Source organism: Etheostoma spectabile, unplaced genomic scaffold (genome assembly GCF_008692095.1).
Source record: "Etheostoma spectabile isolate EspeVRDwgs_2016 unplaced genomic scaffold, UIUC_Espe_1.0 scaffold00008902, whole genome shotgun sequence".
In the NCBI taxonomy this organism is placed as follows: Eukaryota; Metazoa; Chordata; class Actinopteri; order Perciformes; family Percidae; genus Etheostoma; species Etheostoma spectabile.
The window spans coordinates 1-12191 of record NW_022603639.1 but is presented as its reverse complement, the minus strand read 5'-3'; the positions used below and the strand labels follow the sequence as shown (position 1 = coordinate 12191).

The window sequence follows — 12191 nt, the reverse complement described above, 5'->3', positions numbered from 1 at the left end:
TTTATATTCATTTACATATATTTGTGGATATGTATCTATATTCCTTTTATGTAACTCTGCATGTATTCCAGGGCTTTACAGATGAACCTCTGTCTAAGATCCTGTCCCACGTTGAGGACGGAACTGTTGTCCAGTTAGACAGATGGAATCTACAGGTTGAACCAAACCACAGTGCAGGGGCTGAAACGGACGAACAGCAAACTGATAAGGTCAGTGGCTGTGCACATACATCATATCCAAAACTGTAAACTGACCTCTGACACTGGGGACCCTTAACTCTTTTTATTTATAAATTGTGGATGCCTCACTTTTGTTATTTAGAACAAATTGTCATGCTCTCATCTTAAACCCTTCAAACTAAACATAAATGTGCTTAGCTGCTGTATTGCTAATCGGTAGTCTGTCCGTTAACATTTTGATATCTTACAACTTCTGACAGATTCCATAAAGATTTATTTGGCTATCCAGGATCCCCAGAGATCTAAATGATTTTGTTGAGCCCAGGGATGTATTAAAGCGCCACTTTCGTCAACATGTATGATGAGGACGGAAGCACCACTCTTAACATTGACCATATTTTCGGTGAAATGGCCTTTTGATTGGGAGTGCTTGGGCACTCAAGCATTGGGAACATAGTATGTGTACACAGAGTTTACTAAAAAGAAAGTTTTTGAACAACTCACTGTAGCAGTTGGTTTTTCCGCTCGCAGCCATCTCGGCTTTGAAAAAATCTTTTTTGAGTCAAGTGAAATTTTCATGCCATGGGACCTTTTAATGATTACTTCTGTCATCGCAGTTGAAAACTGACATACGAGGAGGAGGCAGGGTCCTGGTGTAATTTGCCCTCCTTAATGACTTTTATGTTTTGTTCTGTTTTTACGTTTGTGTCTCTCAGCTCCCTCTAGATGTTTTCAACAATTACTTCAGTCTTGGATTTGATGCCCATGTTACTCTAGAGTTCCACGAGTCAAGAGGTAAGTTCATGTTAATAAAGAGAACAAATTTTACTACACAATATACTGCATAAGAAGCTCCTTATTGTTCACATTCCTATTGATGTGTAAGGATTATGGGGTGTCCGTGGCTCAGTGGTAGAGTGGTAGTTGCTTGCCAATCGGAAGGTTGGTGGTTCGATCCCTGGCCCTGCAGTCCTACGTCGAAGTGTCCTTGGGCAAGACACTGAACCCCGAGTTGCCCCCGGTGCTGTGCATCGGAGTGTGAATGTGTGTGAGTGTGTATCTGATGAGCAGCTGGCACCTTGTACGGCAGCCTCGGCCTTAGTGTATGAATGTGTGTGAATGATGAATGTATCCTGTATGATGTAAAAGCGCTATGAGTAGTCGTTAAGACTAGAAAAGCGCTATATAAATACAGCAATGGGAGCATTGCTTTTTCATTGAATGTGCTACATGCTGTATATGTACATATGTACATCTTTTGTTGATGTTCTGTCTGTCATTGTTTCAGAGGCCAACCCAGAGAAGTTTAATAGTCGTTTTAGGAATAAGATGTTCTATGCTGGGGTGAGTGCTTCTCCGTGTTACAGATCACTGTGTGAATGTTTCTGTTTAGTGCTGTTCTGGTGTTAAAGCAGCTCTCTCAAGATTTTGACAATATATGCTTGTTGAAGGGCATGGGCTGTGTTTAGAGAAGCCATCATTAAATGTACAGTTTCATCCAAAGTTGTGTTCAAGACCAGATCCTGTTACAAAAAGGTGGTTAATGTTAGACATTCAGATGAAATATTTTGAAGAAAATATTATGAATAGTGTACATTGTATTCTAATATAGTACATCAACATTTCACAAAGTTGAGACCTCATTACACAAACCCCAAGCATCCACCCGGGTGCACATGCTCACCTATACACTCCCCGATAGTGCGGGTATTTGCGCACTTCAAGTTACTTTACTTTCTTTATTTTCTGAAACAATGTTGCAGTTCTTAAACACTAAAAGTATTTTTCTTTTCTTTTTTGCGACATTTTAAAAGTTCTCTTAAAATTTGCTTGACAATTAGATGGAAACATGGCTACGTTCAAATGTCTAAGGAAATGTGTCAGCGTTACAGAATTCAGTTCAACTTTATTCATAGTGTCAAACCATAACAAGTTATCTTCTAATCCTACACTTTTCAGATACTGTAGGCAGGTCTAGACCACACTCTATAATTAAGACCTAAGAATTCCCCCCCAGAGCAAGCATTTAGTTCGACAGTGGCAAAGACAAACTTCATTTTAGCAGGCATAATCATCATATAGGCGGCCTGTGCACTTCCTATCAGTAGGTATAATGAAAGGACATGATGAACAGTGTATTAACAGTAAAGGTAATAGAACGATGACTAGTGCCTAGGGCAGTATGCAGTTCCTTTAATGCCAATTAAATGTTCAAGTCTGTAATAGGATACACGCTTTTGCTCTGAAGTCACAGCCAGATTACTCTGTCCCTCCTCTGTCTCTTCCTTTGTGTCCACGTCTCCCTGACCAAGCATATCACACATACCATACTGACAAATTGTCCAACAATTGGAGTTGGTTCTATATAAGCAGGCAGTTGTCCCTCTCTAATTTCTCTCCAATCCTGTAAAGTAAATTTAACATGTGATAAGTTGCACTAAAATGTGAGGATGACCTTTTTACCTAAATAATTTAAATATTCATCTGTTATTCATCTTTTCATGACAGTCCCAGATTACTGCAGCCGATGGAGCATTTATTTTTTAAATGATTGTGACATTTGGCTTGGAATATTTTGCTTGCGAGGAATTAAGCAATGAGCGTGTTGATGATGCAATTAACAGAATCACATAACACTTGCGATGAGAGAAACTTCCACTATTGGTGTCAATCATACCAGCAGTGCCAGTGAAATGTTCTGGGGCCCATCGTTATTCTTTGTAGTATTACAGTTTTCTGTGGTCACACCAGTTGCTTCCCAGGATGTGTGACAAATGTCTGATCTTGGTCCTTTAGACACTTGACTTGGGTCAGACTGATATATATAAAAACAATTAATTGAATTATTTGGAAGTGCGGTGAGACACACAACTCAATAACTTTGTAGTGATGAAGATTGAACACTCCCTGCCAGAGACAGTGGAAGATCGTTCCATCCTACTGTAGGTTTCAAGGTGCACTCCTCTGAGACCATCCTGCTTATCTGTCTGTCTGTTTTGTGTGTATATGTCTCTCATACAGACAGCGTTCTCAGATTTCCTGATGGGAAGCTCCAAAGACCTGTCAAAGCACATCAAAGTGGTGGTGAGTAGCTGTCAGTCATCATTTGTATAAAAACAGTCACTCTCTCTCTGTCTGTCTCATATTCTCTGTCTGTCTGTCTGTCTGTCTGTCTGTCTGTCTGTCTGTCTGTCTGTCTGTCTGTCTGTCTGTCTGTCTTTATGGATGCATGCAGGGTATTTAATGGCCGCCTGTCGGGCTTGTGTTTTTCAATTCTATTCAATTCATTTAGCTTTGTTGGCATTAATGTAACCAGAACAATATTGCCAAAGCATCACGCAACATAAATATATACAAATTCAATAGACAAGAAATAATACAATACAAATAGAAAACAATAGATAGATGCAATAGAAAAAAAATCAAAACCAACGCCACTAAAATACTACACCAATGTTGATATTACAATTAATGAGACAAAGCTATTCAAAAAATAAGAAAAAAAAAGTCTAGAAATATTCAGGTCCTCACAGGCTTTGATACATGCTGCTATCGTCACACAATCCTATTTTTCTCCCAGTAAATATGGAATTTTTTGTGTGTGTATGTGGTATGTTTAATTCAGCGTATAAATGTGTGTAATTTGGGGAAAGTATTCCCCTCTTACAGCCTGGTATTTAGGACCAAATGTAAGAAAGTGGAGCTCTGCCTCTCCCTCATGGGTGTTGCAGTAAAAGCATGAGGCTGGTGTCCTCTGGGAACCAATCAAAAGGTTGGAGGGTAGCATATAGACGGTTGAAGAACAACGTATGGAACAGAGACCAAAACCTGGCTGAAATAAAGGGATTATGACTCCAGGAGGATATGTAGATCACATCTGGACGTTCTCCAGGGGTGGATGGGCCGGGATAGGGGTTTTATAAAAGCTTTGGATCGGTACTAGGCCCAGACTGGCATGAGGTGGTGCTATAGTCCCTTCATTTAGGGGAGCTGCTACTCAGCTGTGGCAAGAGAATTTCTGACATTCAGGATTTGAATGATTTGAGATAGCGTCAGCCAATTGAGTAACTTTGTGTTCATTTCTTTTTCTTCTAAAACCTGATAAATTGGCTGAAGGGACACCTAGAGACAATACTACTTTGTAACCCGGCTTAGTGTACACCAAGCCATTCAATTAGTCACTAATTGCATCTTTTGGGTGAAATAATGGACTTGGAAACTTTTCAAATTTGAATTTTGTCTTTCTTAGTTTGGATGAAGAAAAGGTGTTATAGGCCTATACACAGTAAAGCAGGCATTGGAAAATCCACTCCCCCCATTCCCAAAGCATGGAAAATGAAAGGCATGCTGCTGTGGCCAATCACGTAACCTACTGGCCATCAAACATAACACAATGGAGAGACAAATTGGCCATTTAAGTGACTCAGATTTTATTGATTTTTTTCTTGCCTTTGCATTTGGTGAGACGGAGAATACTCCTTGGCTTGGAAATAGTCAACATCCCTCATTGTCCTCCTGGCTGAAAGACATGATCTCATTTCTAAATAGAGAAGATCAAGTTTGCGCTCAGAAGTGGTTAGTGAGGGATTTCTAAAGAAGTGGCAGCCTTTTATTTCCTACTTCAACAGTGTATCTGTTCTCCCTACTGAATAAGTTGGCTCGTTGACAAAGTCCAGTAGTGTGTGTGTGTGTGTGTGTGTGTGTGTGTGTGTGTGTGTGTGTTTTTTAACTCTACGTACAACAACAGTGGAATATATCCTGAGCCTGACCTCAAATTTTTCTATATATATATATATATATATATATATATATATATATATATATATATATATATATATATATATATATATATATATATATTATATATATATTATATATATGCATATATATTTATATGTATGTATAAAGTCATCTCTCTTTCTCTCTCTCTCTCTCTCTCCCCCTCTCTCTCTCTCTCTCTTTCTTTCTCAATTTCAATTTTTTAATTTCATGTTGCTTTATTGGCATGACAAAAAAAATCCATCCGTGTTGCCAAAGCATAAGAACAAACATACATATAAGCAACAACAATGAGTAAATCCATCTGATATAATAATACATGTAACCGGATTCTCTCTCTCTCTCTCTCTCTCTCTCTCTCTCTCTCTTTCTCTCTCTCTCTCTCCCCCCCAGTGTGACGGGACAGATTTAACATCGAAGGTTCAGGACTTGAAGCTGCAGTGTCTGGTCTTCCTCAACATCCCCAGGTCATACTACTACCAACACTGTTGTTACTGATACTACCTTCCATCATGTCTACTGCTAATACACCATTGTACTGTTACTTTGTGTTCACTTGTTTGGTTTTGTCTACTTTGACTTGAAGATACTGTAGTATCTCTTTTAGTATCAGAAAAAAGTTGATTTGAAAGAAGCATTTCCTGACTTTAGGAATTAAACACAAACATCTTCCAATTACCTACTACCTTGATTTAACCAGGAAGAGACTCATTAAGATCAAAAATCTCTTTTTCAAGAGTGTCCTGGCCAAGACAGGCAGCAGTATAACCACACAAAATACACAAAAACCTAAAACATAAACAACTGAATCAGCACATCCCTCAAATTCAACCTATCCTTAACACATCTGGCAAAACATCAGCCAGATGTGTGTCTGCCTCCATGTCAATCAAAGCCGCTCATTAAGTTTCATGGGTTTCTGTAACTTGTTCCATGTAGAGGGAGCAGCAAACTTAAACACCTTCTCCCTGTTAAGTTCTAACAGACAGAAGGAAAAGATCCTGGGAACAAAGATTGTAAGTTTATAAAGCTTTTATAAAGCTTTAGTGATTGCCAAATTAAGCTTTTTGAACTATATTCTTTATTTTCCGAGCCCACAGACGGTTTAACCCCCGTGTTGTCTTCCCGTCAAAATTGAAAATCAACACTTGTTATCTATGTTTTTAACTTTTTCTTACATTTTTGTCCCTTTTTTCAACACTTTTGACACTTTTCCCCCCAATGTTTCTCACTTTTTGTTGACGTTTTCAACACTACGTAACACTAACTTATGAACTTTCATTTATTTTAATAGTTATTTCATCAATTTATCCAATCCAATCCAACTTTATTTGTTAAGCACTTTAACCCTCCTGTTGTCCTCTGGGTCAAATTTGACACCTTTCAAAAAATGTCTATATCTGAAATATGGGTTTCTTTTCAACCAAATCACCACAGAAAAATGGATTGGATTCCATACAACGCTCTTTGCAAATACAACTGATCCCTTTCATTCCTGACTAAACTCATCTGTACATTCCTCTGAGCTTAACTTTTAGTCAAAATAATTCATAATTTCTGCTTTTTAACTCAAATATTAGGTATAATTCTATATAGATGAGGGTCATTGACCAGGAATTCCAAAAAAGTACTGTAAAAACTAGTGTTAGTAGGGTTGTTTAGTTAAAACATAAAAAAAAGTCTAAAAAGGGACAAAAATGTCAATTTTTTGTCAATTTTTTACCCGGGAGGACAACACAAGGGTTAAAACAACCAAAGTTGACCAAAGTGCTGTACAGAAAAATACAAAAGAAACAACATTATAACACAAGTAAAAATAATACCTGCTCAATAAAAATTAAGTAAACTAAATAATTAAATGCAGTAAATGAAGTCAACATCTTACTAGGTCTCAAAGGTCACAGAGAAGAGGCGGGTTTTAAGATGTGATTTAAAAACGGACAATTCATGGTCAATAAAACTCAGTTATAGGAAATTATACCTGATGTTTGAGTTAGAAAAGCAGAAATTAGGAATTATTAAGACTAAAATTAAAGGAATGGATGTTGATGGATAATCTCAGACTTGAATATGTCAACTTTTACTCAATACTATTTCAAAACCACATACTGTACATTTTTTTTCAAGTGCTATAAAATTAAATAGGTCACCCCTAAATTAAGGAAAGTGTGAAATTGGGTAGTTAAAAAGAACTATAAAGCTTTATTTACAAAGTAAAAAGAGGAAAACAAGTTATCACCCTTTTATCATAGTTGCATACTAAAACAATATAACTATAAAACCCTTAGCAGATGGTCTCCACTTTGGAGACAGACATTCTAAAATCATGTCTATGTTCTTAAACATATAGCCCAAAATGAAGGAAGTCCTGATCAAGGTTTTTTGAGTCTTTTAATATCCTAGCTTTAGGTATTTGCTGAGGCTGCTCGATTATGGCCAACATGATAATCAAAATTATTTGGATCAATATTGAGATCACAATATTTTACCATGATTATTCATTGATTTTAGGGACCAAATATTTGTATTGCCCTTTCACATTTAAATAAATATACACATTCCAGCGGGGCTGGACTATTTGGATATTGTTTCGTTGGGTAGGAAATCGGTTTTTATTTTTGGGGGCCTTGGATATTTTTTTCGTCATGCTGGAGAATATAAAAATGAATACCTTGAATTAAATCAAAAGACGTGTTACAGCGCAATGCGTCCTAATCAGCTGTCTGAGTCGAGTTATAATCGAGCATTCTGATGTGTGTAGAAGTCTGGGTGTATACTGTAGCAGCCTGGTGTGGTTTGCAGATGATTTAGTAACGAACAGCTGTGCGTATTGCCACTGCTGGCGCGCCACTGCCTTGCTGCGTTCTTTCCGAGTCATGCATGTTAGTGTAGGAAGCGTTTGATTTGATATGCTGCAGAGTATTAATGAGCAGAGCACACATTTCAAACCGCAGTCACCCATGTTCCTTTAATTGTGGGAACCCAAAATCATGATTGTAATTGATATTTGATTCCCATCCAATAATTAATGTTTATCCAATCTCTATCTGACAATTAGTATTTGACGGTCCCTAAGCACTCGTCTTGTCATCTCAACACCGGAACTAAACAGAGCTGAAGTAGCACGACTTTCATGCCTTTCTGTCAGATTCACTGTGTGGACTCCCTTCACATGGCTAGGTTTTTGTAATGACATTTCAACCATGTTAGGAGGCTAAAAACCCGTTTAAAACTTGCCCTGTTGAAGCGTCCTGGGTGCTAACGCTAGCAGGAGGATAACACGGTGTAGGCGGCATCGGTTGTTTTCATTTTTCTCTCTACTGACAACACTCCAAATTTACAGACAACAGAGCTGCGTGTAGAAATCAGCTGGAGTTCTCCTTTAATACAATATTTAAAATGATCATGATTAAGATATCCTGATCTCTTATTTATGAGATAGTGACTCATAATAACAAGATGAGGTGTCTGCATTTTTTCTGTGTGAATGCAATGTGTTTCCATAGCTACCTGAATGTTTCCACTGAGATGTGCTGATGATAATTAGCATTTGGGCTCACAGTGGAGACACACAGTGGGACAAGAATCAGCTTCATTGGCCAAGTATGTGTTCACATACAAGGAATTTAAATTTTTCTATTACTCTCAATGCATTTGCACAGAAATACACAACTCCTAAACACAAGTTTAACAAAGCTGACCATATAAAGGCAAAGAAAGCGGGACTATTACGGTATTATTACAGTTATCTATTAACTCTCATGTTGTCCTTGTGTGAAATTGACCCATTTTCCTATGTCAATGTTCTTTTTAATTACCCAAAATAACATGATTGATTCCACACAACGCTCTTTGGCAAGTCCAAATCTCTACTTTCATTAATTTTTTTTTTTTTTTAATTAAATTTTATAGCATTTAAAAAAAAAAAAAAATGGTTTTCAAACGGTTAGAGTCAAATTTGACATATTCCAGTCTGTGATCATCCATCAACATGCATTGCTTTAATTTGGAGTCTAAATAATTCCTAATTTCTGCTTTTCTAACTCAAACATTAGGTGTAAGTTCCTATAAATGAGGTGTATTGGCCATAAATTAATAAGTGAGTGTTACACGTCAAAAAAAAAGGGACAAACGTTGAAAAAAAGAGCGTCAAACGTGTTGGGAAAAAAGGGACAAAAAGTTTTAAAAAGGGACAAAATGTAAGAGAAAGTTAAAAACATTGATAAAAAGTGTTTTTTTTTTTAAATTTTGGCGGGGAAGACAACACAAGGGTTAATAGATATAAAAAGCACAATGCAAAAAACAATGCAAGTAGTGCAAATTGATATATTGCGGGTAAATACAATGTACAGTACTCTTTTTATTCTCTCTAGAATACTCAAAGATCTCAGACACCACAGCCTTTTCCACCAGTTCCAACTGTAAAACAAGTTTCTACAAATGTCTTGATGCAAGTGTCTCTGACTGAACGGTTGGTGATGATGTGTGTGTGTGTGTGTGTGGGTGTGTGTGTATGTGTGTGTGTGTGTGTGTGTGTGGTGTGTGTGTGTGTGTGGTGTGTGTGTTGTGTTCTTCAGATACTGTGCAGGCACTACACCTTGGGGAAACCCCGGTGAACATCACGACTTTGAACCTCAACGCCATGACGATGGCTACATCGAGGTCATTGGATTCACCATGACCTCACTGGTATGTAGCAAAGAGGAATCCTGGTAGCCATGGTTACCAGGGAAGTTAGACCAGCTGGAAGCCGAGAGTGTCTTACTTGATTAAAATAAATTACCTTGGGCGTCAAGTGTGATGATTAGTAAAGGGTAATTACTATTTATGATAATATGCACAATAAGAAATGGAAGCCACTGTTATTCTGCACATGTGTTTTATTACAGTGACACAATAAATATTATCCAAAACATATGAACTGTATAGAGAGAGACATCATGGCTTTCAAACAAGCAAAGGCCAGCCCCCCCTCAAAAGCTACAGACTTAGAAATGAGACATCCTAAGGAAAGCTCATTGTGGGACTGGCTCTAGTGACTGGAATTCTGCAGCAAGGCTGGATTTGGGGAAAGAGACTTCAGATCCAGTATTAGGGGACCACTAAGGTCTATATAAAAGAGACTTCCAGATCCAGTATTAGGGGACCACTAAGGTCTATATTAAGAGACTTCAGATACAGTATTAGGGGACCACTAAGGTTATATAAAAGAGACTTCAGATACAGTATTAGGGGACCACTAAGGTCTATATAAAGAGACTCAGATACATATTAGGGGACCACTAAGGTCTATGTAAAAGAGAACTCAGATACAGTATTAGGGGACCACTAAGGTCTATATAAAAGAGAGTTCAAATACAATATTAGGGTACCACTAAGGCCTATGTAAAAGGGACTTCAGATACAGTTTTAGGGGACCACTAAGGTCTATATAAAAGAGAGTTCAAATACAATATTAGGGTACCACTAAGGCCTATGTAAAAGGGACTTCAGATACAGTTTAGGGGACCACTAAGGTCTATGTAAAAGAGACTTTAGATACAGTATTAGGGGACCACTAAGGTCTATATAAAAGAGACTTAGATACAGTATTAGGGGACCACTAAGGTCTATCTAAAAGAGACTTTAGATACAGTATTAGGGGACACTAAGGTCTATATAAAAGAGACTTCAGATACAGTATTAGGGGACCACTAAGGCCTACATAAAAGACTACAGACCACTAAGGTCTATATAAAAGCATCCAAAGAGCCATATGCCACGGGACCTTTAGGAAAAATTCTGGGTAGCTGAACTGACATATCTTGGGGGAGAATACCAAAAGTTCAAGTTTTATTATTGTTCATGTTTGCTCCCTTGTTGTCTTTCCAAAAGTTATATTCTTGTACACGATAGATAGATAGATAGATAGATAGAGAGATAGATAGATAGATAGGTAGACCAATAACCAGTTAACCATTTTTCAAGTCAGATCTTGAAAGAAGCACAGCCGCAACAGTACATCTCTACCATCATGAGTAAATTAGCAATACTGATTAAAGGATTCCATGCCACAAGGGAAATGGTGGAAAAAGCAAAGTATTTCATAAAATATTTGCTAAAGTAATGACCAATTTGTCGGTGTCTGTGTGTGTAGGCTACTCTTCAGGTTGGAGGTCATGGCGAGAGGTTGAACCAGTGCAGAGAAGTCACCCTCACCACTACAAAACCTCTCCCAGTACAGGTACACAGTACAGTACTATCATACTTTTCCAGTTGCTCATATTTATACAACTCATATTCTTCACATTGAGCAAGGTAACAATTACCTTATTTAAAATGATGATTACTAACTACCTCTACTGAAGCAAAATTGGGTATTAGTCTATGTATGTTTGTTTTTTAATTCCATCTTCTATATATTTCAAATATTGTTCTTATATGTTATTACTATTAGTATTTCATGTATATTTGTGTATGTGTATTGTATCATTTTGACTTATTTCATATAAATTCTGTTCTGTGGGACTGATTTTTGCTGCTGTAACACCATAATTTCTGAATTCTTTTTTGGGATCAATATCTATCTATATCTATCTATCTATCTATCTATTATATCTATCTATCCTATATCTATCTATCTATCTATCTATATATCTATCTATCTTATATCTATCTATATATCTCTATCTATCTATCTGATTTGATTTGATTTGTGTTATTGTCAGGTGGATGGTGAACCGTGCAGACCGCTCCCTCCGTCATCCACATCAGCCTCAGAAACCAGGCAAACATGGTTCAGAAAACCAAACGACGGACTCACTACCGCACCTTAACGAGTAAGTCACACATACACACACACTAACACACAGGCTTACACAACCTTAGTCGACTGAAGACAGTAGCTCCTTCCGACATTGTGGCCATAGTAAATAGCATAACTTATCTCGTAATCTTGTAATTACAAGAAAAGATTTTAGACAAAAAGTAGAGCGGAAAGCATATTGTACAATTTCAAATAAATACATTGTTTAAAGTGTTCTGGTCCTGTTTGTGTCTCAGTCAACAGCCAGTCCCAGAAAAGCTGAGGATCAGAGTCAGCAGGATCAGTATGGACGACTATGACGCTCTGCACTATGACAAGGACCGACTACGACAAGCATGTAAGGCAATACGCACACACACACACCACACCACACACCACACAACACACACACACCACACACACACACACACACACACACACACACACAC

At 37.6% G+C, this 12191-nt stretch overlaps 1 protein-coding gene across 1 annotated transcript in view; it reads left to right on the top strand.

Moving 5' to 3' along the window:
- Positions 1 to 12100, top strand: part of LOC116678966 (diacylglycerol kinase zeta-like) — a gene marked incomplete at both ends in the record, with an annotated part of 28177 nt that extends 16077 nt beyond the window's left edge. The window contains 10 exon segments of the mRNA XM_032508706.1: positions 72 to 209; positions 896 to 974; positions 1468 to 1523; positions 3201 to 3263; positions 5352 to 5425; positions 9536 to 9647; positions 11095 to 11181; positions 11666 to 11684; positions 11687 to 11776; positions 11975 to 12100. Coding sequence (XP_032364597.1) covers positions 72 to 209; positions 896 to 974; positions 1468 to 1523; positions 3201 to 3263; positions 5352 to 5425; positions 9536 to 9647; positions 11095 to 11181; positions 11666 to 11684; positions 11687 to 11776; positions 11975 to 12100 — 844 coding nt within the window.
- Positions 12101 to 12191: the final 91 nt, after the last annotated feature.